The sequence below is a fragment of the Athene noctua genome, chromosome 20 (assembly GCF_965140245.1).
Source record: "Athene noctua chromosome 20, bAthNoc1.hap1.1, whole genome shotgun sequence".
Taxonomy (NCBI): Eukaryota; Metazoa; Chordata; class Aves; order Strigiformes; family Strigidae; genus Athene; species Athene noctua.
The window spans coordinates 1,367,815-1,394,167 of NC_134056.1; the positions used below are offsets into that span (position 1 = coordinate 1,367,815).

The 26,353-nt window shown below is 40.6% G+C and overlaps 1 protein-coding gene across 1 annotated transcript; it reads left to right on the top strand.

Annotated features, from left to right (window-relative positions):
- PSMB7 (proteasome 20S subunit beta 7) lies at positions 1-26,038 on the top strand. Its single transcript, XM_074923566.1, has 8 exons — positions 1-109; positions 213-306; positions 628-725; positions 1,025-1,165; positions 2,405-2,520; positions 10,252-10,310; positions 23,813-23,964; positions 25,840-26,038. Exons 1-8 carry the CDS (start codon positions 48-50, stop codon positions 25,949-25,951), a joined length of 834 nt encoding a protein of 277 aa, XP_074779667.1. The 5' UTR covers positions 1-47; the 3' UTR covers positions 25,952-26,038.
- The last annotated feature ends 315 nt before the right edge of the window (positions 26,039-26,353 follow it).

Here is a 26,353-nt window from a genome sequence, read left to right on the forward strand (position 1 = left end):
CCCGGAAGCGCTCGGCGGGGCCGGCCCGTCCCTGCCGCAGCGGTAAGATGGCGGCGGTGTCCGTGTTGCGGGCGCCCAGCGGCGGCTTCAGCTTCGACAACTGCGCTCGGTGAGGCGCGGGGCGGCGCGGGCGGGGTGGCGGGACGGGGTCCGGGTGGCAGCGGGCCGGGGGGAGCCTCCCGCTCGGCCTCACTTGCCGCCCTGTGTTGCAGGAACTCCCTCCTGGAGGCCGAGCTCACCCAGAAGGGGCAGCGGCTGCCCGCCGCCCGCAAGACCGGCACCACCATCGCGGGCGTCGTCTTCAAGGTGAGGCGGGCGCCGGGCGCGTCCCTTCGGCGCTTCTGGGCCGCTCCTCCGCCCCCAGGCCCAGACTGAGGCCGCCGCCCCTCGCTCTGGGGCCGGGGAGAGGCCGCTCGGCCCCGCGGCGGCCTCGGCCCGGCGCGGCGGGGGGCGGCGGTTCCGCCGTGCTGAGTCATTCTCAGCGTCCCCGGCCCCGCGTCTCGGCCTGTGCGGGCCGAGGTCCTGCGCCCCCGAGCCGCCCTGGGCCGTGCAGCCGGTCTCGCCGCCGGTGCCAGACAGGCCCCCTCTGGAGATGGAGGCTTTGGGAATAATTCTGCCTTTCTGTAGGATGGTATCGTCCTCGGAGCAGATACGAGAGCAACGGAAGGAATGGTTGTTGCTGACAAGAACTGTTCAAAAATACACTTCATCTCCCCTAATATCTAGTAAGTTGTTTATTGTGTGGTGGTGTTGGTAATAGTATTGGGATTTTTAGCCATGTCCTTTGCTAACAGCAAGTACTAAGGTGTACTTTGACATTATAACTTATTAGTAAGGCATGGGGATTTTTGGCATTTCATTTAAACAAGCTATCTTGTTTCATGCTCTGGAAATATTGACTGTATGACAACTTAATTTCCTCAGCTGTACAATGAGAAAACTTCTACTTGTTGGATAAAGCAGAGAGTTATTTGTTTCCTCTGTCCTGCCCATCTTTTCCTAACTTACTTGTAATATTTTTCAGTTGTTGTGGTGCTGGAACTGCTGCAGATACCGATATGACAACTCAGCTCATTTCATCCAATCTGGAGCTCCATTCACTATCTACTGGACGGCTTCCAAGAGTTGTCACAGCTAATCGAATGCTAAAGCAAATGCTTTTCAGGTAACCGAATGGGTTTCTTGTTTATTAACAATGCTGTTAAAACCACTAGATAATATTTTAGCTCCTGTGAAGGAGCATCCTTCCTCAGCCTACTTAACGTTCATAACAAGACTTTAGGAAAGATTTCATAATTGCTCTCTATGTCATAGGCTTTTGAACTGAGGTGGAAGAGAAATCAAGCCTACAGTGTTTTAGAGAATTGATACTATAGTTGTGTTACTAGTGTTTACATGGCAAAAATAGAAAGACAGTAGTTTAATAAACTATTGATCACACCCATGAAAGCTGCTGTGTATCTCTAGTGAGATGACTGGACCAGTAATAATCTTGTAATGTGCAGGCTTGTAAAATTGAAAATTTCATATGACTTGTAATAGAATTGCTCCCTCAAAATGTATTTTATTTCCAGAAGAATGAAATGTTTAACTATTTGAAGCCCATAGCTGTTAATATAGAAGCCTACCAGTGGTATAATGAGACAAATGAGTAAACTGGTTGGAAGTAGTACTAAGTTATCCTAAGATCTGAGTGCTTGACTGATCACAGTCAGTCAGTGGCAGTTGAGTTTCCTAACCAACATCTTGACGTAGAGTGAGGGCAGACCTTTCAGTATTCCAGTACTGTTTAGTACTGTCTTTTGCAGAACTAGAAAATGCTGTTGAAGGAGAAGGAGAGAATGAAACAAGAGTATTCAAGTAAAGATATTGTTGAAGCTATTGGAAAGTCTTCAGGAAGGTGGAATACAACAATGGAAAGAAAATGCTTTGTGCAACCAACTGACAGATAAATGATGATAATTTAGCTCAGTCACTTAATGCTGTATTGCTAGGCAATTTGCCTTTTTTAAAGTGTCACAAAACAATAAATTAAGAAGTTAAAGCAGCTAAGAACATCTCATGGGGAAAATGAAGAAATTTCTTTGAAGTCTTTAAATAAAAACTTAATTGCAGATACAGGAATTTCATTTAAGGGTTGAAAACTGATTGGAATTCTCTCCCTGTTAGCACAAATGTGTCATCCAGCCTACTTGCTAGTCCATTCTGCTTGACACTGAAATACACCATATTTTATTCAACTTCTTCATTGCTCACAGATAGTAGAAGTAGTCTTTCAATAAAAAAGTATTGCGGAGATGTACCTGGTGTAATCGTGAAAAAAATTTGAAATGCTTACATTGTGTTAAAAAGAACCAGAGCTTTATTGCGGACCTTCGGATTCACGTATAAACGTTGCTCCTAGGTATCAAGGCTACATCGGGGCTGCCTTGGTTTTAGGGGGAGTAGATGTCACGGGACCTCACCTTTACAGCATATATCCCCATGGATCGACTGACAAGCTGCCTTATGTGACCATGGGTAAGTGCTACTCCCTCGGTATTGTGACGCAACTGTCTGGTAGAAAGGGTGAATAAATCAAATGTCATGTGTTCTTACTTAAATTCTGCTGTTTGCTGGGAGCTGTACAAACCTCAGACTTCAAAGTTGTACCCATATTTGTAAGGCAGGTGCAGTGTTCTGTTTATTTTCTAATGCTTTAAAAACATGGGCTGTTACACTATTTAAATCTAAGCTGCCAAAACCCTGGTATTAAGAGAGTTAGTGTGTGCGTCCTCAAGCATATCTTAAAGAGAAATGTGTAATTCCCAAAAGCTTGCTGAAAAAAAAAAATAAATCCCTAGAGACTTGATTTGCAGGTAATCCTAACTCATGGTTCGTATGAAGTCTCACTTGGGGAATTACATTCTGCCTGAATTTTTTTCTGTAGTTTCATTAGAAAGAAAATGTGCCTTGCCTCTCCTTTGGGACTGTTGTGTTTCTGTATTTTTTTGCTGAGTAGCAGCTGTATTTTACTCAAGGTGCTTCATTGTAGTGAAGCAACACCTGGTTTACTTGCTACATTCAAGTAAACATACTTGTACATACTTGCTGCAGTTGGTCTTAACTACAGTATGGAGCTTCTCAATAAAGTAGTTTAATTCTGTCTATTGCTGGGGTTGACTTGATATTAGTAGCCCACCATCAGGTTATTAAGTGTTAGTACCCCAACTCTTCTGTCTGTAATGTTTTCTGTAATAGCAGTAATTTGAGCTATAGGTATGTGCAGTTCTGTGTATGTCTCAGTTTCACATTCAGGATCGTGATAATACTGAAGCTGAAACCACAAATTTTAGCGTGGTTTTTTGGCATTTAGGTACTGTCAAGACCAATTACAAAAGCAATGTTCAGGATACATTGTAAAATACAATCTTGGTAAATGTATTCTTATTTGCTGTTATTTCAACTATAAACAAGAATATGGGATAATGTGGAAGTAGGTACTTTGTGGCAGCAGAATGTAAATCATCAGTAGCTTTCTGGAGCAGAAACATTGCTCCGTTACTTCCCAGTTCTACAGAAGAAGATGGAGAATACCTACAGGAGAGAACAAAACTTTTGAACTCCTCAGTGCTGCTTTGCAGTAGCAATATTTTGAAGTTGTGAAGTGGCTCTTGAGTGTGTACCCCTTTACCTGTGATCTTGCTAAACAACCCGATTAGAGGCCTCTTAGGAGTATATTCAGGAAAACACTGCTACGAATACAAAATCTTCATTTCTAACCTTGATTTGTGAATTAAACTTGTCATTCCACCTATGTCTAACTATTCTTTGTCCATATCCTCTAGATAAAATTGTTTCTTTAGATGCCTTGTTCTGTTTTTTGATTAGTGAGGGATGCTTGGAGAGTCCCTGTGGTGAGAATCCTGAAGCAATAAGGTATAATAAGCTTTGTGACTTGCAGAAGAGCCTTAGTGATCACCATCATCCTCATATTTTTTGAGAAGAGAAATAATGCCTGCATTGTTGAAGGGAAGGACACACACATCTTGAAATATTACAGAACTTGCCTAGTCTTTGCCAAAGGGAGTATTTTCACTAGTAGTGTTGGCTTTTTTGATTAGTTCTGAATTCTTCTGTGATTAATAGGCAATAATCTGGGAGTAGAGGGTAAAAAATGGTAAAAGATGTCACTGAGACATTGGTAAGATTAAACTAGAGCTTTCTGAGCTAATAATATTCTTGTCCAGTTTCATCTGTGGCTTTTAATGCCCTACTGAGAATATCATATATCTGGAAAAAGTAAAATTCCAAACGTAACCAGGGTCGCAATCATTTTTGCTCTTTGATCACTCAAGAAGACACTGTGCCATTTCAGACATGCATTTTATTTTGAAGGTTTGGATGATTTTAAATGAAATCTTGGTTTTGGTAGAGCTCTGGAAGAGTAACGTAGAGTCCAAACACATCAGAAAAGAAAACTGATCTGGAAATGAAGTGTGTCAGGTTAGTACATCAGATTCAGCCTGTGTCTGATGCAGTTGTTATGCTGTGATGGGAAAACACAATTTTAGTTAATCTTTTTCTGTTCATGATTGGCATCTCTAGATAAAACACCTGCTTCCTCTATGCGTGGAAACGTGAAAAGTTTTTCTTTTTCTTCTGGGGCTTTGCACTGCTGAAGCAGTACAGCTTTTAACCCAGTCAGCCGCTTACACCCGCCTAAGAACTTCTGACTTGCAGAGGCGGTGCCGCACCAAGAGATGGTGCCGTTACCTCAAGAACCGGCCGAGCACTCGGCAGATAAAATCCACCGAACGGTCAGGTGATGTCATTGTTCAGCCTTTGATACACAAAAAAAGTAAATTTCTCATTCTTACAGTTGTCTTATATCCAGTATTGTAGTACACTGTAAGTGACTCCGTACTGAGAGCTGCCAGTAGTTGGTTGCCTGAATAAAGCCATAGAGTTTCCATTATGTACATGGTTACTTTCGTGTCTCTGTTTAAAAGCTTTAAAATGTGGCATTTCTGAAAATCCTGGCTGCTCCTCTTTCCCTCCACAACAGTACCATAGTAGCAGAAGAAGTTCAAACAAGTAGGAAGTGGAATATCAATGGATTAAGTTCACTGTAGTTTGACCTTTGATTTGCTGTCGGCTTTACCAGGTCTGTGTCTGGTGATTACATCTCACTTTTGGTCGTGCTGTCAAACAAAGCCCTTCTCGGCTAAATGTCCTTTACCTCTCTACGCCTGGTACACTGCTACCTTCTCGAGTGACTAAATATATTTTAATAAAAAGATTAGGTTATGCATATAAAGAACTGAAACAACAGAAAAAGTATCAGAGGTCAAATCAGAGATAGTTGGAATTGCGTTTCAATTTTAGACTAATCTATCATTTGCTTCCCCCCCCCTGTTCTAAGGGCAGTTTATTAAGTCAGGGTGGGTATTTTTGGCTAGTTAATTTCTGGAAATTCAGTGTTAAATAGGAAAGGTGGTTGAGGTGTTGGGGTTTTGTTTGTTTTAATGTGCTGGAGTGTGTTTGTGGATGGACAGTGATGTCCTCCGTTGCAAGGGAGACTTAAAAGATACTCAGTGCTTACTCAGGAGTGAAAACATCAAATTAAACTGTTTATGCTGACAAAGGACAAAATTGGATTTCAGCAAACGGTGCAAGATTGTCTGATTGCTTGGCTTGTCTAGGAAAGCTTCTGGCCAAGACTTATAATGAAATGCATGCATAAAATTAAAGCACTTGAAGTCTGTAGTTCAGCTTTTGGAAACAGTAAGTATGTTCCTGTAGTCTCTAGTGGCTAAAGCTGGTCCCCTGGTACTGGTGTTGCTTCATATTCATAAATCAGCTCTTCATGCATTGGCAATGTCGTCCTGCAGAGCAAGCACTACCACTGCTGAGACTCAGCCCCTCAGCCAGGAACCAGGGTGAAAAATGATCCCGATCGATGGGGCTGTGGAGATCACCGAATTTTTACCTAGAATGAACAGCAAATTGAATAACAATGAGTGCGTGTGAATAAATGCCCTGTCAGGGAGCCCTGACACTGATGGATTAGCAAGTGCTAAATGTTGCTCTCTCAAGGCTCTGTACATCCTCCAGTGTGGCAAGCTGAGGTAGCAAACAGGTCCTTGGGTGATGAAAATGGACTGTGCTTAGCAATAAGAAGTTGTCTTCAGTGAATGTTCTGCTAAAAAGATCCAGTTCATCTGTTTAGAAAAGCTACAGCAGTTGCAAAGCACGGTGGAAATGACTGTTGGCTGGATTTTTTTTTTTGCTATGTATCAATAATTATCTTTCACTTTAAATCAATACTGAAGCAGTAGACCAGATGGGATTTTTAAAGTGAGTTTATTACAGTTGAGTCCAGGAAATTCTTAAATAACTTAGTTGTGAAAACTTATGAAATGACCAATGTTTCTTAAAGAATAAGGAAAAAAAAAATCTTATGGTCTCATAAATTACCTGGTTTGTGCTAATTATCAGACTGAAAAGCATTTGCCTCAGAATAGAGCTTTGCATCTCAGTTTCTGTAGGTCTTTATAATTGTTTGTCAATCAGTATTTTTATTTAGATGCTAGATTAATACCTCCTGAATATTTGTTTCTAAAGTGTAGCTTACTGAAAATGTATGCAAAGTAAGTTCTTTGGAATCAATATGGCATTTTTTTTCTTTATGATTGTTTCCAGGGTTGAAGTATAACCATTCATAGCAGTTACTGGATCTTAAAATCTGGCTGAAAGGTGTTTTTCCTGAATGTTACGTAATACAAATACATGATTTTACCAATTATACTTTGCTTTAATTATTCTTATTGCTCATACACCGAACAGTTGTAAACTTCCAACTTTCTAAAAAAAATTCCACCAAAGAAAATTTCCTATTTCTGCATTGGTTGTGTGTTAAGATTTCAGACTAAAGTTGTCTATCCAAGATAAATACCTGGTTTGGTATGACTCTGGATCTGAGCTCTGTTGAAGACGCTATTTCATGACACATTATTGTGCAGCTTTCTTGAGTGTTTTAATAGATTTGAGGTTGAAGTGCTGCATCTTGGCAATGCTGAATCCTAACTGGTAGGGACTTAAATCAGTTATTCTTGGGTATGAGGTGGGAACATCTATCCCTAATTAACGGATGGTGTTTTGCAATGTTTGGATTTTTATCTTTCTCCAGACATTATGTTTGGGAATTGTTAAGCTTGTTTCTACATAAAGGCAAAGCATGCTTGTTAAAAATGAATTATTGGTGGGCACTGAATAAGTGGACAAGAGAACAGCTGTTTCCCTACATACAAACAGGTTCTCCATAGACCCTTAATATCTAAGTTTTCTGTGCTTTTATAGGTACTGCAATAAGAAAACCATACTTGCAATGTTTACTTAAGTTCACAGATTTTATTGCCAGCTCTCCTGTTACAATGCATAGCTTTCACAGGTCAGTGGAACTACTTGGAACATTGTGGGGTTGATTGGATCGTATGTGGAATTTGACAAGTAGAGGGAAGTCGGTGTAACTGGATAGGGAAGTTCACAACTGTGCTCACGAGCAACTGCCTGCTGCCAGTTTTCTGCGTTTCTGCATGGAGAGTCAGGGGATGGGTTTCGGCCCACCAAATAGGGGAGATGGAGGGTGTTTCTTCATTAATATGCTACAGGTGAATTATGTGCACATCATTAGTATTTTTCAAAACAGCTCATGCTGCTGTTGTCAAGCAGCAGATGATCTGATGGGGAAATAACAGAAGTATACATCTATTTGTGCTTCTAAAAACATAATGTTTACATCTGGTGCTAGTAAGAGTAAAGAATTTTCATTGTGCTATTTAGGATTACAAAAATCTGTTCTTTCAGAGAATGGTTAGCTGTGCTGTGAGACTTTTGCTGAGGCACTTTTTTTTAAAATGCAAGCTTATAAAGCTTATGTTTAGGATTTATAAGCAGTAGAGGAAAAAAAACCCCACAATCAAGTTTATTCAGCTTTTCCAGCATTACTTCCTGTTCTGTTAGAACCTCCTTGGGATCTCGGTTTTCAGATGTAAATGTCTACATATAAGTTTAATTAAATTAAGGCTTTCAACAGCTCTTTGAAAACTTACATTATAGGGCTGTCTGCATTTATTTATTTAAAGTTGATATTAGGTTTGGCATTTATTTGTGTCTTGGAAACACAGTGAGATAAATAATTAAATAATAGTCCTTTCTACATAATGGATTTAATGTAACAGAATGTAAGGTTCCCTTCTTTTGTAAGCCTGCTGAGTTCTTGCCCATAGGTTATTTTGGAAACTTCTTTTAAAAAGGAGCTGGAAGAATGAATCCAGTCTGAGCCACACGTGAGACTATTGCAGTATTTGTGTTATTGATGATTTTTATTTGTCAGTAGAAGTTTTAAGAAATTAAGACCACTTTTTCTTAGCTCAGTAGCTAATGTAGTAATTTTTCAGATATACTACATTTTATTCTTCAATTCTTGCACATTTTTGTAGTCTTTACATTCTAATTTTTTTTCAAAAAGCCATTACCTAAGGGTAAGATTGTTTTCTAGTTTTGAGGCTTCCCATTGTGCGTATGGTAGGCCTTCATTTGAGTGTAGTAAGAATGTGGTCTTCGTTTGAGACCATATCTCAGATTTATTTTTTTCCCTCATTAGAAATGTTCCTGTGTCATTCCACAGGAATTATTTTATGGTTCAAGTCCTGTATTTGTTTTGGAACACACCTTATTTTGACCTTGTTTGAAGGATCAGTAAAATTCCTTTTATTTGTGATTTGTTCTGTGATATCAGTTGTTTGCATCAGCAGTTCATTTCTGCTTTTAGCTGCTTAAAAATCTTCTTTATTCCCAGTTTCAGCATTTAAAAAATGGAGTCACGTATTGCTTCGAGGTGTAAATGAATAGTCATTGCCTGTAATACAAGTACACACTTAGAGTGTCCTACTGCTTTTAGATGTGATGTATTTGGTACTGTAAAGGTAATGATCCTCAACCACGGCAATATTCTGTAACAGGAATATCTGTCATATTCATTGGGATTACCATGTTCATTGATTTGTGTCTGTAAATCTGCCGTTTCTACCCTTTAAATTTGATCTATAATTGGACCTCCTTAAATGGTTCAGATAAGGTAGTCTGTATTTTCTCAACAGTGTCACTGTCAGCTTCTCCTTTTTCATTATACATTCAGCAGACTTGATAAAATCAGCAGGACACCTCATTTGAAACTGTTTAATCGCTGCCTTTTTCTTTCACTAAACCATTGAGGTGGTCAAGCGATATACACAAATCATTTTAAATAGAAAATATGGCTTTCTCTGTGACCCAGCTAAACAGATAGCAGTATGCAAAACAAGTTAAAAAGTAATAAATGCCAAAAAATCTTCTAATTGGAGTAAAAAATTGCAGGTAACTTTACTCACTCCCCAAAAGTAGTGTGCTCTGAAATATGGTTAGGGCCACAGACGGACGAGGTATCTTCCTGAAGACTCGCTCTTTCTGAACAAAGCAAGTTTACAGTTTCAAATAGTATGGTACTGCTTTTCGTATCAATTTATGGAAAGCACATTTATAACGCCTGCAGTTACAGTGCTGTGGGTAGAGGTGGCTTCTGTTCCATTCCTGCGCTTGCACTGCATCCTTTAAGAGAAGTAACGTTAAAGCCGTGTTTCCCTATCTGTCACTTTGTCTATTCAGCTGTTATTGTTCAATGTAAAAATAATGGCACAAAGTAAATGCATAATAAACTGTTTAAAAGTAGATATGGGAAATAACCTGATGGCAGCAGCCAGCTACCCTATTACCATTGCTAGTTTACTCGTCCCCATGTGTAAAGGTGACTGTGCCAGGGCAGCTCGTTAAAGCAATCTATTCAGTCTGAGTGGCTTAGTATTAAGTGACATACCCTCTAATGTGGCCAGGCACAAAAGTGGGGCAGAAGAGATGGAGAAGTAGGATTTGCAAACTGTGGCATTCGGTTAACTCTCTTTTTCTAACCTCATTTTCGTATTTTAGTGTTCAAAATAGTAAAAAGAAAAAGGCTGTCAGAACCAGGACCATGACAAGTCTGTGTACAGTAGCTATAAATTTAAGATTAAATTAAAGGATTTAAAGAGGGTAGACACTTTGGAGTGTGTAGTAAGCTAAAGTAGACTTCAGTCTGGTTTGTGCTGCTGATATTTGTTACCTTTTGCTTTAAATAAACCCCAAGCTGTATCTAAATACACTGGCTAATGAAGTGTCCTCATTTTGTTCCCGTAGGTTCTGGATCATTAGCAGCTATGGCAGTATTCGAAGATAAATACAAACCGGACATGGAGGTAAGAATTTTTTTTTTTTGGTAAACCTCTGTGTTTCCTGCCTCAATAATCCTTATGATCATAAGAATTTAAGAGGTTTGAAGCCTTAAATCTCCTCTAGTTTTCCTGCACTTAAAATGTACTAATGTCAGCTTACTGCAAAGCTGTAAAAATTGATGGGTAAATTTAAGGAAATGTAGCTTCTTGCAAATTTATGTATGGAAAAACTTGGGTGATTTGAATGTAGGTGAAAACTTTAAAAACATACGATTTACTGATTATAGTTGACTTCCGGAATTTAACAGCCCCTACATAGGCAATATTGCTGTTTTTCCATCAGTAGTCAGTCCTCTCAATCTTGAAAAGAGACTGTGTGATTGTAAAATCCACAAAAAATGTTCAAGTAGTGTGTGAAACCAATTAGATTTCTGGTTGATTTGGTATGTTCAGAACTCGTAACTGCGCTTTTATTTTTAATATCTACTTAAAAGCTGATTATCAGAAGATGTATAAGGTTACGGGTTGTTTGTGTTTTGCTGATGATCTTGAGAAAAACTGAAAAATATTTGGTTGTTCATCATAAAAGATCATTCAGGAGAGCTAAAAGCTGGAGTGTCATGATTAAGATCAGAATAAATTACACAGTAATGCAGTACATTATTTTTGTATTATCTATAGTACTTTCTTACCCTCAGTTACTCCATGTTCAGTGCCTGCTAAACTAAACAGTGAAAAATGCAGTTATCTGCAGATAATTGATGAAAATAAAACCAGAACAATTAAAGGGCTTTCTGTGACTGTGTTTTGTAAAATGCCTCAGTGATGTCAAGCCCTCTATAAACCACATTAATCTCTTTAGACTTTCTGTGAATGCTTCTTCTCATTCCAATTGATTAATAATTTCACAGTAAAGAAAACCTGAGAATTGAACACAAAATTGAAACCATTAAAAATGACTTGTAACACTAACAGCTGCAATAATTTCACCCTAAAATGCAGGTATAACAAATCTTACAGTATCACTGAATATTGTGGAAAAAAGGGGAAAGTTGTTTTACTTCAGAAAAGGTTTTCAGATGTTCCTCATCTTTGTAATGCAACTGCTGTGGGTCATTTCCTCCCCTTCAGATGCACTATATTTTCAGGTAATGACCCCATAAGTCCACTGAGTTCCTCTCTAAATTTGATCAATTAAATTTAAAATTCAAAGTGATGTGTCGTATCCCGTTACAATCTCCTGAAGAAACGTGGTGTGTAATACCAGTGGATTTAAAAAACCCCTCAAACTTACCAAACTTGTTTTGAGAAGTTTTTCATTAAACTGCTTAAAATAATAAGCATTTTTCCAATTATTCCTGGAACTGGCTTATTTTCTGCTGGTATATATGAAAAAGTTGTAGGTGTGCAAAATTACAAAAAAGCAGCAAGATCAGGATTCCTGTGTTGCTGCTGTGTGTTAGGCAGTGTCTGAAGACACTGGACTTCTGGCCTCTAGTGTATTTATAAATGCTATCAGAAATACGGGAATATTTTTAATAGGCACTCAAGTTTCTTCTGCAAGTAGCATTACACTAGATGACTGATGGAAAGAACCACTAGATAGAGGTAGACTTTTTTTTTTCCCCCCCTCTCCCCTCATGCCGCTGTAAGAATGACAGAGTCTTTTTCCAGCCTCTTGTGTGACACCGCACTTGGCATGTGTGCTATTCATACTGAAAACATGGGCTACAAATCCTTGGAATCAACAGCTCCAGCATAATAGTCTGCTTTCAAAGATACAAATGTCAAAGAGCTGTGCTACGGAACTAAAAATTTCATCTTATTCTCAGCTAGTTTTCAAGCTTGTATTTTAAGTCATTCTTTGTGTAAGAGCAACCAAAAAAGGCACCAAAAATTGGTAAATCTCCAACCTTTCCTATTTAGAAAGGTCATCCTAATTAAATTGTCTTCGTACACAACCATAAATGGCAGCAGATATTCACCATTAAAACAAGCATGTAGAAAAGCAGCCTACCGGTTTGTTGAAATAGATATTTAGCTCTTTGGGACTTCCATGCACCATAACCCTTCCTTTGTTTTTACTTGAAATTCTGTTATCTAATAACAATTTAGTAATCATATTAACGGAACCAGTCAAGTTTCAGGTGATAAAGCTCAATTGTACTCTTAAATGCTTCTTCATATTCTGTTATGGCTGCCTGCTTAAAATATTTACCTTTAGAGTTGGATGTTGTTGTTCTCACTGTAAAGTAACAAAACAAGAAACGATATTTCTATTGAAATTAAACCATATTAAACTGGAAGTATGCTACCTATATTTTACATAAAACTTGATATGAAATGGCAATGATGATAAACTTAAAATTCTTGGAGATTAATTTAATAAAATGGGTAGAGGATTAATATTTTTCTGTCAAGATCAATGCTGCTTTCTTTTGCACTAATTGTCAGAATATCTTGCTAGGGCTACTGGAGGGTAGTGGTGTGCTTCAAGACCATCACATCACAGAAAAATGATTCAAAGGCAAACTGTCCTGCACCCTCTGGTATCGACTTGCAAATTAGCATCTGGAATGTAATTAAACAAGCTTAATGAAAGTAGCAGCTGAATACTACTGGAAAAGACAATCAGCTTTTTTGCCTCTGATATATATTCTGTACTATTGAAGCTGATCACCAAACGCATCGTGTGAGCACAGTTAAAAAAATTAGCATTTATTTGAAGAATAGGAACTGTTTTTCATTCTGTTATGCTTTTGGCATGCACTGGTGTCCCATGAGAGCCATGCCACAGCAGATAGTGCACAATATTTATAAATCCATGACAGGCAATAATAGCAACTTGAAAAATTCTTTTGCTAGAATTTCAAGTTGAGAGCTGCCAAAAGCTGAGAGGATCAAATCTGCAGTGGCAGCTGCTGTGCCCTACAGTTAGAATCGTAGACTTTGAAGATGCTCAACTTAAAAAAAAAAAAAAAAAATTAAAAAAAAAAAAAAAGAAGACTGCAGGCTTAGCCAGTTTTTGCAGGTTTCTAGAGCCCTGGCTCTCTGCCTTTTGAAGATGAGCTGCTGAAGCTTCTCCCACCGCCTGAGGCATGCTAACACCAGCAGGATGTGTTTTTTTCCATAGACTTAGTGTGTCTTCAGATTTAAGTAGCACATGCTTTATCAGTGCCAACTGTGATGGTCCTTTCCCTGGTTGCAATGCCGGGAGATGATCTTTACCCAACATCCTTCAGAGAAACTGCTAAGATAGATGGTGACGTACACAACTGCCACTTCTGCAGTCTGATTTATGGAGGCATGTTTCATTATGAAGCAAGTGCTGGCCTCTAGAGGAACCATTATAGATTGCTGAAGATGTGAACACTTTCAGCCCTGAAGGCCTGTGGATGCTTCAAAAATGTAATGCCAAGCACCTAACTACTGTGGAACAATATTAATCTGTCATGTGGGCAGCTATAGATCTACTTTAAAAAACATAAGTGGAAGAACAGCACATCTAATGGAGTGTTTTGAGCTTAGATCTTTCATTGCAGCCAATTTTTCTTTCAACAGAGTTTCAATAGAGTAGCCACCTGGTTTTCAAACCTTACAGTCAGGATTTGCAAATGCATTCATGCCTTCTGGTGTTAAACAATAGAAAAGAAATTCTCTGAGTCAGTGGATATGGAAACCATCATGATCTGGGAAAAAAGTGTCTACAGTATTAAATGCTGGAATTCTGGCTTTATACTGCGGTTGTTGAATTCTGAGGGAGATTGGGGTGGAGGTATTACATTTTAATCTAGTATTTGACTTCTGTTGTTCGAAAAGAAGCAGCCTTTTGTCTGTAGAAGAATTACTTGATGTACAGCGAGGCTATGTTGTAGCCCCCTGACAAAAGCTTCATGTTTAAGCAAGGAAACAGGCTGCTTGTAACTTCATTTTTCTTTTCTGTATTTCATCAAAACAGCCAGGTTTAATAAAAAGAGGATCCAAAAGGGAAAGAATCAGTAGAAGCCACAGAAAGCAGAACTATTGCAGGGAAAGGGAAGTAAATCTTTGTGTAATGAGTTCAGGGGCACGGAATAGGTGGAAAAAAAAATGGAAGGAGGTAGTCTGGCAGATATTTAATAATTATTTCTAAAATAGATCACCCCAAAAATGTGAGATTATATTTACAGTCATTTATTGTGCCATTTTTTTAAGTGTAGCAGGAAATCAAGTGGTACTGAATGAAAAGAAAAATACTCTGGGGGTAAGAACAGATTAAAAATAAGAGCAGACTGTTCTGTATTCGACTTGTAGCCTGGGTGCTTACCCTGCTGTCCAAAAATCTGCATCTTGCTCTCCTACCAGAGATGTGCAGTCCTTCACCTGTTGGCCAGGTTGGCTTTTGTGCTCCTTCAGTGATTACTTTTGCTAACTTGTTTGGTTCTTACAAACATGGGTTAGGGAACAATATGAGGAGCCATTCAGCTGGCAGATTTGGGTAATCCTCTGGAAAAGGAGTAACGAGGAGCAGACTGGAGGAGGAGTTGGAGGTAGTAACCTTGTCAGTTAATAGCTGCAGCTGTCAGGGTAGGTGTGTTCACAAAGAAATGATAGCAAGGAAGAGGACTGGAAGTTGCAAAATGTGTAGACTCGGGCTCTTCTGGTCCAGAGTTTTTTGTTTCTGGTTTTGCCGCTGATTTTTGAGGTATTTTTTGAGCAGTCCCATGTCCCCAGTGTGAAGCAGCTGAGGCATAAAGAATACTTTCCTCCAGGTGCTCGATGTGTGCTGATGGGCTCTGCTGTTTCGGAGTAAAAAGTGGTCTAAATGCAACTTTCACTATGTACTTATTTCAGTTAATGCACAAGGCATGGTACAAAATACTATGAAAACATGTCACTTTCTTCCATTTTTAAACAGCTGAGGTACAGATCATTCAAATGTTTCTATGCTCGTATTTCCTACTGTCCCTCAATTTGGTGGTATTATTTTTGTTAACCACTGACAATAACACTGACCTATTTTTGGAAACTGTCAAAATGCTCTAATCTTCAACAATAGTTGTCTCATCAGTCTTATTTAGCCTGCATCTGTGTGATTCGAGGCTCAAGAGCAATGACAAGCTGCATATGAATTCTGTATTCATTAGTGATGGTGATCAAAATGCCTGTGTCCCCGCCATAGGGCTCAGGTGTGGGAGTCTGCAGGCTAATCCCACCAGCTGACATTCGGAGGTTTAATGACTCCATAGGAAGGTGACCACTTGCTGGGAGGTTTGTCGGCTGAACTCAGACAGCAGACAATAGAGATCAAGCCAGACTATCAGAGTTAAGCTGGAGAGCCTGCCTGAGATACTTGAACCCCTGTTGGTGTCAAACACAGAGATTAAGTAAATGGGGAGGGGGGGGAATCCGACTCTGTGAACAAAAATAAGTACTTAGTATTTGTGCTCTGTGTATCTGTTTATTTCATTAGCCAGTGACAATAAACGAGACGTTTAGTGGCATATCTTCACTGCCTTTTCGGAGGGAGCTCATGGCAGTACAGGTTTCATACTTTCCTTGCATACCTGTATTATTGTCTCCTTCAGAGACTGCAGTTTCCACGGGTACTCAGGTGTTAGTGCAGACAGTCATCCAGGAAATAAAGATTTAGCATGCTGTTTCTTATTAGATTATATTAAAATTATTCTGTGGTAACCTGGTTTCTGCTAGATCCACTGGGTGGTTAGTACGGTTCTCATCTTTCACAGAGTTGTGCCCTGGATTGATTTCCTTTGCAGAACTAACTTCAAGCAGGAAATGGGAAGCCGATTTAAAATATGCTAGCTAGATGTGCTCTGGCATGGCTGGGATTACTGGGGAGGTGTTTTTGAGATGTGTGTTCTGCATCTGGCAGGGCACGATTTCTGTGCGGGAATCAGGTGGGAAACTGCTGATAATACCAGTCTGAGTTTCCAGTTATACCCAGTAGCACCTTCTTCTAGTTTCCTGTTTACAGACTATGTCGAGGGAAATAAATTTTACCTTAGTTTAAATTGGGCCTTGCAGCATGACAAAAAGCAACAATTTCTTCACCTTTATGAAAGTAACACTTAAACTTTCTAGGTAATAATGTAGACAAGCTGGTCAGAAGCAGGGCTCCATGTTAAGAGATCATTTCACCGCACAGGGTGGATGTAGGACAGGTAATTATTTTTGATGCATTTCTCAGGAGCAGGTGTTCCCAGTTTAAATTGTTTCGGTTTGTGTATCTCCCATAACTGCAGAACACAAGCAAAACATACTGGAAAATATTTCAGATGGCAGGAAGCCCGAGTGCTGCTCCTGTGGCGAGGGCTGTGGAGACAGAGTGCAATTTCTGTCTGAGCGGGGCCAGTTCCCCGGGACCGAGGCAGAGGGTGGGAGTCAGCCTGCACTGCCTGAGCCAGTGAGCTTTGTGCAGCATTTTGGTGGATTAGGCAGGAAAAATTACCAGAGGGCCCAAGACTTGTTTTTCCAAACAAAATGTTGACCTTCATTCCCTTCCATCTTTTTTTTCAAAGGTAAAGTCTCAGTCATATCAATGGAGATTTGCTTTACTTGAAGCCAGACATGTTATTGCTGGCTATTAGTTTTTTGATGTGCAGCAGTACTGTATAGTAATTTTAATTGTCATCTTTTGCATGGTTTACAGATCTGGCTACGTCCTGGTAGCGAAGGTCTGTTACTGTACAGTAACGTGGCTGTACAGAAAATTGAGGATATCGCACTGTCAGAGTAGAACTTGCAGCCTGGCAGAACGTACAGCTCTGTTACTGCTGAGCGAGTTCTTTTTATTTTGAGAATCAGTTCCTTAAAAAAACCCCATGAACTTCACACAGACGTAAGTGAGGGATTAAATGAATTTTCATATTCATCCTTAGTTCAGAATATGGGAATAGTATTAAAATAAATCCCGTAGTTGTGAGAGGAGCTTGTAACTTAGTTCTGTACCGTTGGAAATGCAAGTAAGGAATGACATGTAGGAACTAATGTTATTGAATAGTAATTCCGAATCATATAAGTTTCTTGCCTTGGCAGGTAATTTGGCATAAATTGTTAATGTAAATCCAGGTTAGTGGGGAAGACATTATTTTACTAAAAAAGATAAACTGCTGATTAATTCAGTATAGAACTCAATTACAAATTGAAAGTGTCTCTGCGGGACGCCAGTACCCTAAAGACAGCAGATGTTGAATTGATACTCCAGCATATTTCACACTGGTATGAAATATTAACATGGTTTATTATACTTGTGTGGTGTACAATATCAGAAAGGGGGAGGGTGGTGATGATTCTGGGCTTGCAGACTTCAACCATCGGAACATGAAAAAAACTGTAATCACCGAGAATAATAATTAGGGACTAAGGTGCTTTTTATTTGAAAAGTTCTTTGTAGAAACCAGTTAGAAAAATAAACATTTACTAATATATTATTCACAACGAAACTGACATCAAATGCAGTGGAGAATTACCTGCTCCATGATTCTGTGATCTGGTAAGGAATGACTGTAGGTACATTTGTGTAAAAATGTGAATTGCTGAGGTTTAACAAGACTGTTAGATCAGTGCTACGCTCTGATTTCTTTTTGGGTAATTTCCTGCCCATGCCATATTTGTGCTGAAGATTGCTACTTCCTACCAAAACTAATTTTTCTGTTTTTTTCTGTGTAAGGTAGGCAGCACAATGACCCTGGTGTGTTCATAATCCAGGGATTTAAGCAGTTTGGGGTTTTGTCTTTTAATGTACTGTTGTGGTGATGGTGGCACGGACAGGCTCTGTAGACTTGGCACTTGAGAAGGTGCCCAGTGATGAAGGGAGCAGTGGTGCAGGGAAATACAGGAATGTATGTAACTGATACTGGCCTCTGCTTTTTTTTTTTTTTTTTAACCCCCCTTTTGAATAAAGTCCAGCTTTGAAAGCTTGCAGAGAAGTTAGAATTCAGACAAATGTATTTGAAGTCACCGTTCCAAACAGAAGGCATGTTCCACAGCGTTTGAACAGGATGTATTCTGGAGAGAAAATTCTAATCATATTTAATAGTCTTTGAGTCCTTGACACTGTTTGTTGTGCAAATATTGAGTCATTCACTTGCCTTCCTGCAAGTGAATGAAAGTAATGTTTCAGAATTTGGAGCATTTCAGTTTCTTGTTAAATAAGGCCGTGGAAACAGAACTGGAAAATAACATGATACACGTTACCCTGATTTAAAATAGCTGTGCAACACACAAAGTAATGAGTTATTTTGCTTCCCTCCCCCCTTTTGCTTTAGAAACTACTGAGTTTCGGTTCATCTTAAAACAGCTGTTCAGTAAAACTAAATAAACTTGTGTATAATAGTTGAAGACATATTTTTCTTTAAAGTTTTTTCTTTAGAGCATACATGATTCCAAAATAGTGTATGGTTGAAATTCAGCGGAACGGATCATACCTATACAGGGCACGGGTTTAGTCCCAATATTCGGATAATTTCTGCCCATTCCTCTTTGTGCACGGATTGGTGGTTGTTCCCAGGACCCATCTTAGTGTTTTACTGCTCCATGTCTCCCAGATGCTGCTGATCTTACAGATTCTGATTTTCATAACCCCTTTGCCTTTGGTGGGATCATTGCTTTAAGTCTTTCTACTTGCAACTTCTATCTTGTAGATGGTTTTGTGCTGTAGTCATTTGGCATGTCAGTTTAATGCTGTTTTCTGTGATTTGGAGTCCTGATCCTACATATTCATCACATAGATCTATTTTAATAGCCTGTTTTGCATTGTTTGGACTGTTAAATCTCAGCATTCTGCCTCTAACTTCTTTTGTGACTTCTTAGAGCACAAACAAAAGATGGTGGAGGAAGAAGGACAAGGGGGAGAACTAGAAAGACTGGCTACTTTTAAATTTCATTCACCTGATCAAAGATGAAAGAAAAGCAAACTATTTTGATTGTAGCGTAGGTCTCAAAAAAAAAAAAAATTAAAATTATGAAACAAGGTATGTCATTCATCTGCTTAGGAGGTACTACTTGAAACACAGACTTTTTTTTTTTTTGTGAAGACTTGTTAAGCCTGAGTGGTTTGAATTCCGTGTGCCAGCTTCTTTCCACCTTCAAAAGGTGGCCAAAACAAATTCATTCTCACTAATGGAGTCTTTCAACCTCCCCTTACAAGAAAAACACAAAGTACTTTGCTTCTCAGTTTTGTTATCTCTTTGGACTTAGCCAGCAGATTTTAGCATTGCTTCCAGTTACATATTGATCTCCACCGCGGCGTCTCCCAACAGGCAGACTTAGACATCCTCTCGCATGTTGTAGTCTGCTGATTACTCTTCCAAAGTCTAATTATGCTTCTGTAGGTGCTTATGTCCTTCAAGAGGTATCACTTCCCTAGCCCCAAATTCCCAACGCTCCTTTATAGATTTATTTTTTATTATCATTGTCCTTCCTGAAGCTTCTGGTATTTTTTTTCTTCCCTTCTCCTTCCATGTAAGTCTTGTGGGTTCTCACTTTAAGTAGGATCAATGTTTTACACCATAGAATGTGGACAAATTTCATTTTATTTGAGTTGTGATAAGTATTTGTGGGTTTTTTATTTTATGAAAATGGTTACACACTATCTCATTAATTGTATACTAATATTCCTTGTGCACTATATTTCAAATTCTTGGCAAGTCTTACTGTTGGAGAACTGCGCTATGTGTCATATCTAACAGTATACTGGTGACCCACAGAAGGTATTAATTTCACTCTGGTAAGAATTTAAAAAAAAAAAAATCCTTTCTACATTTTTTAAATCTGGAAAGGGCATCTCCCTGTTTAACTTGTTTGCAAAGCTGCAAAATGTTGCGGAAATAATATTCACAAAGGCTTTCTGGCTGCTCTCTTTACTGCTGGAGGCATAGTGATAAACTTGTTTAAGAGCTATTAGTAAAGGCAGTATTAATATGATGTAGAAAGAGCCACATCTTCTGTAAGAAAGTCTCTTTCCCTTTCTCCTTCAGTAGCGTTTGAGATCTGGAAATTGCTTAAGTGAGAAGAGAAACTTGATTCAAGTCATATACAAGAATAATGTGTAAAAGTTCCTTATTGGTGCTGTTTGGGACTTGCACCATAGCAGCTGGAGAGGGGTAATCTATCAGTTCCTGAGTGTCTACAAAATGCAACTCTCCAGATAACAGGTTTAAAGTAAAGATTTAATACAGGCTCTATCTACTATGATGTTGCAGTGACAGTTTAAAACTCATTCTCTAAATCTCAGCAGACTTTATAGCTAGCAGTGGGCCCATATAAAGCTTAATGGCATTACAACACATAAATCATCTTTTAAAGATGCTACCAGTAGCGCCAATATTAAATGCAGACAATTGTCTGTGTTATAAATAATTTATCAAACACCATTTCAGATTAGCCTTCCATGCTGAGTTATTTATTTTAGCCTTTACTGTACTATTCCTAAGACACGTTTTGAAAGATCCATTACTGGTCACTTTAATGAACTTGGGGGTCTGTTTCCCCCCCCTCAAGCACCGCGGTACATCTGTGGTGACCATTACACGGCTGATCTGGACCTCTTTGCGCCTTTTACAAGTGCTGCCCATTTGTCATGTAGTGGTAAATGGAGTTGCACATTGGAGTCCTGGGACACATTGTGCGATGCGGTGATGGAGACAAACAGATAGCTCTATAAAGTGCTGCTTGTCACCGCTGACTTGTGTTACAGCGCATCACTCTCCCTGTAATCTCATTTCAGAAGCAGTGTGGACCCGAGAGAATGCTATTCCCAGTTACCTTGGTCTTTGCAACCATAAAGTAGGAAGTGCTCCTTTTATATACTCTGAACTTTTAGGGTTTTTTAAGATTAATTATTACAGTACCTCATGCGTGCCCTGTACTTAAGCCTGTGTCAGCACTTTTCATGCTAACCCCCTATTTCCTGATGTAAACCAGCAGTCCTTGCTAGAACTTGGCGTGCAGGATCTGTCAAAGAAGGCTGTAGGTTGTTTGTTTTTTTTTTTTTTTTTTCTTGTGGCTATTCTGGTCATCTTTCTAAATTATGAGAAGAGGATGAGGAGTAAACAGCATGGAAGCAGTGTTTTCTAAAATTAAAATTATTCCAGGTTCACGGACTAGGCTGCGCTGTGTCAGATGGAAGAGCTGAGGTTACATTTTAGGCTTTCTCAGCGTTTCGGATGCCTTGGTGCAGTTACAGCTGAGCTCTACTGACTGCACGGGGTATTTTTAGAGCTATTTTGATAACGGTAGGTTGATAGAGTACATTTTTAAAAGTAAATAAAATTTAAATTAGTGAGAGGACTCTGTGAGACTTACATTGTTGTCTAAAAAAGATTAAAAGGGAGAGTGGAACAAACCCCCACCAATCTGCTTTAGTTTTCCTAAGCTGTGGTGCTTTTTTTATACTAACACTCACGTAATAGCTTAAAATTATTCTGGTTTGCTACCACAATTTTTAAAAAAAAATAACTACACACACTTTAGTATATTTACTGTCACTATAGTACTAAAATACCCTTGGCATGCAACAGATCAGCGCAAGTAGTCTTCTATCAGTTGAATGAGGAAATACTCATCACAGTTTTATTACCAAAAACACTGAAGGAATTATTTTTTCAGCATGGATGTTTTGTTCTGTGTGGCTTGGTAGAAACTGTAATTTTTTTTTTTTTATAAGAGGGATAAAACTGGGAGTGAAATAAGAATTGATGCTATTTCTATAGTTTACTGAGGGAAAAAACGCATCCCTCCTGGTCAGTATCTCAATTAAGCTGTTAGAAGAGGACGACTGTTATTAAGAAGCTCTTTTCCGGAGGGCCATCGGAGAATGCGGGGCATGTGCTGGGAGCAGACGTGGTCGTAGCTGAGCTAATTTTGGGCTCCTCTTCAGCCGCACTTGTACGCCGGGGCCCGTGCAGCTGCTGCCCGCTCAGCCGCGCCACGGGGCGGGATCCAGGCAGACACCGAGGCCTTTACAGGCAGCAAACTTTAAAAAGCTGCATTTATCAAAATCAGCGTTGAATACTTGCTCTCTTGTTCACAACATCTAGTAGCAGAAGGTGATTCAAAGGTGCGAAATACCAGCAGGGATGAGCGATGGTGGTGAACCCAGCCCTCGGCCGTGATCGCGTCGGGCTGAGCAGCCACTGCCGGAAATGGCGGGAGGGTCACGCAGTCCAGATTTCTGTGCTTGCAGATACGGTTTAGTCTTTTTCTTTCTTTACTGGAACCCGTACGCTCTAGTCAGAGTTTTCAGGGAAGGTCCTTCCACACCTTTGAGAGGCATTAAGGGTCTCGGGTGCCCGGTGGATCTGCGGGTGATTTTTCCGTGAGGCCTTTGAAATCGAGCGGAGCGCTGCCCGGGGGCTGTAGAGGGAGCCCGCGCCGCGGCAATGGCCTCTCCTCCTGCGGAGGGGCCGTGGGGCAGAGCAAAGCGTCTCCCCAGCCCGGCAGCACCCGCCAGGCGCGGACCGGAGCGGGGTGATGCTTACGGCCTGTTGTAGTATTTTAGTGGAGCGTTTGCCGCATTTGAAACGTTTCCTCGTCAGAGACACTCATCTGAATGTTACTTCTGTTTGTGTGACCCAGGCTCTGGGTCCTTCAGGCTCTTTTGACGGTTCTAAACAGTGAATTCCTGACAGTGAGGTGCAGGATGCGCGTTTCAGCAGCTGCACATTTGCCCTTTCAAAAGGAAGTTGATACACAAAACCTCTAAGCAAACTTTTGGAGGATTAGTGCATGGCTTCAGAAGCAATAAACGCTTTATTTCCTGTTCTAGTTCTGTTGCAGATACGGTTCTACTAGCTGTGCGAATTTAGAAATAGGCTTTTGAAATATATAAATACTGTGTGCATTAAATTAACTCTATTAAATACATATTTTGCTTTAATTACCAATGGAATTTCTGAAGTGTGTAGCAGAAAAGAAACTGTAGCAATTTTTCTATTTTTTCACTTAAATGAACTTAATTACACATTGCTGTATTTTGACAGAGGTATCTAGTTTGACCAGTGGTTTCAGCAGGTTTCTTGAAATTCTCTGTACTTGTGTTCAGGACTGGAATTAAAGGTATTAGCCAGCCCTGGGTCAGTGCAGGCAAAAGCTGCTTTGCAGCACAGGTACTATTAAGATGAGATGAATAAATTTTGCAAACCAGGCTATTGTACAAAATCACAGAAATAATTTTGGTACTACAGAGGATGATTAAATAGTCCCTACCTAGGGAAGTCTTGTAACTAAACTAGTCTGAATCCTTAATTTGTATGCAGTGTTACACAGAGGGCACTACAGGGAACTCCTAATGTGCATGTGCACAAAAGCCTGGAAGATAAAACTTGGAGAATTTTTCTCCATTTGTTAAGGGGAAAAAAAAAAAAAAATCTTAATTTTGCTTCTTTGACTGTCTTCACCAAGTCTGGTCCGTCCTGGGGGGTGAGGTTGTGCCTGTCCTGCTGACTCGGGAGGCGCTGGGGGGTGGCAGCTCCCACGCCCGGCCAGGCCTCGCGTGTGCAACAACGGCTTTTTAACTCTTGCAGGAGGAGGAAGCCAAGCAGCTTGTGAGAGATGCCATCGCAGCTGGCATCTACAACGACCTGGGCTCCGGCAGCAACATCGATATCTGTGTTATAAGCAAGAACAAGTTGGATTTTCTCCGTCCATACGATGTGGCCAACAGAAAGGGGGACAGGTCGGTATTCCTGAAGCTCTCCGAGCTCTTCCCAGCAATCCCTATTTTCCGTAATACTAAATTTTGTCAGTATATTGAATTTCAACTAAACAAGCAAACAAAACTAGTGGCTGCAGCTGAGCAGAGCTGCTAGGGCAAGCACTGCTGTGTGAAGGAAACAAAGGAATTGCCTCGCTGCTTTACCAGGCCCCGGGGCTGCTCTGGTGTCAGGCCCGGGGAGGGAGCGCTGCAGCCCTACACTTGTGGCGGGGCAGATACTTGGGTTGCTTTTGCTGTCAGGCAGCAACCTCACCTTGTTTGCCGTGTTCTTGCTGAAATTCGCGTGGTGTCAAAGCGGAGCAGCACCACGGTGCCCTCTGCAGTCCCGCCTGATCCCGCCGGGGGTGTGACAAGGTGCTGCTGGGCCACTGCGTGACCAACCGTGAGAAAACTCCCTGACCCCAGCCTGGGACTGTGAGGTTGTGTTTGATTCTATTTCTAGAGGCCCCCTCCTAGCCAGGGACTGCAAAACATGCTCTGTGCAAGATTAAGACAACACAGGCATGGTTTTGATCACTACAGTTTCCCCAAAACTGTCCAAAAATACACTGTGATGTTGAAAGGACAGTTTCCAGGTAATGGCTAAATACAGCAGTCACAAGAGGGGTTGGGGTTTTTTTTCAGTTGGCCAAAACATGAGTCCCCTTTCATGTATTAAACTAAAAAAGTGCTTGTAAGCATTCATGCTTTCCTAATCAAAGTCCTCTCAACCATTTCCACTATGTAGAAACTGGTGCTTTTCCCCCCTTCCGTTTGGCAGGTTCCATCAGAGGTTTCTGCACAGCCCCCCCCCCCCCCCCCCCCCCCCCGCCTTTGCAATTCTCCTTAAAGCCCAGGGAGGGGTTACACAGCCTGTGCAACTATTGTAAATGCTTCACAGAGGTGACATTTACTCTGTCACTTGTTTCCTTAAGACAGTAGTTCTGAACCTCTTAAATTTTTTGTCATGAACATTCAAGCACGGAGCTGTCTGGGAGCACGGTTACGTGTTCTGTGGTCTCGTGTTACGGATAAATTCAGGATCCGGAGGTGATGAAATTCTGAAGTGGTGGTGGAGGAGCTGGCAGACGTTCCTTCTGAACACTCGGGTCTGTCGTTTGATGAACCGTGTTGCCTCATCAGTGAAATCACAGCCCCCAAGGCAGTACAGGATTTTGCAATATGTACTTTTCTGTTATGTGTAACAAGTTGTGCAACTTCTCAATCCACTGCCAAAATAGTAGAGTGTAAAGAAACTGCTTTTCCCCTTTTTAAGGCAGATGCTATTGCCACTGTTCCAGGTAGAGGATTTGGATTCCCTCAGTGCAGTGCCTCATTCTGAGCAGAAATGGCTCTGGGAGCTCAGCTCAGAGAGTTTTTATTACACATTTGAAGTGAGATTTGCATTCTTCTCTAAGTGGGTGAAAAGGGTGACAGCTCCTTTAGCCAGGTGCAGTTCAGGTTTTGGAAGCGTGGCTCAATTCGAGGCAGTCTTTGTGTTAAGTGTAGGCTAATCTTAGCACAGAACTCCAAGGCTAACACATAGGTAAAATTATTCTAGAGTTGCAAAAAATAAGTAAATTGCTTGTTCTTTGAGCAACGATGTCCTGCACTATAATGAGACCCCCCACTCCTACAGAAGAACCTTTCCAGTTAGTCAGTAATTATTTTTTTGAAGACTCTGTTTCCTAAAACCCACTGGTTTATCTGAAACTCAGTTACTGCAGTTGGTGTAGATTTTGCAGTAAGTACAGTTCCTTTACTCTGGACCTTCCTAGGAAACTTCTAGAGAAAGCTGATCAGGCCTAAAATTTTAAATGCGTTTTCCAGCTTAATTTTCACCTATTTCTTTAACAGGTATGGTAGGTACAAGTGTGAAAAAGGAACAACTGCCGTGCTGACAGAGAATGTGGCGCTGCTGGAAATCGAGGTGCTGGACGAGACGGTACAAACCATGGACACGTCCTGAACGGCCCCGGGCGAGCAGCGGGAGCGTGTTCCGGCGCCTTCCGGAGAAACCTCCGCCAGGACGGAATAAAGAGGGTTCTGACCATGATGAGCGTGTTTATGTGGTGCTGATTGCTGCTGCTTCTCCCTTCTTAAACTGCTGAAAAGGTGAGGCTCGTGCAGAGCAGAAGGGCAGCCTCTTCCCCCTCTCCTCAGTGGCTGCCTGGGAAGGAGAATCAGGCTCCTGGCACCGGGGTGGAGAAACCACCCAGTGCAGCAGCTGGTTTGTTACTTCACCCTGGGAGCAGAACAGCCCGGGCAGCGCCGGGCTTACACAGGCCGATTCGAAGGGGTTTAGTTTACCGTAATGTTCTGTCCTTGATGGAGCCCCACCTGATCAAGAAGTGATAGGAGAGCGGTGAGC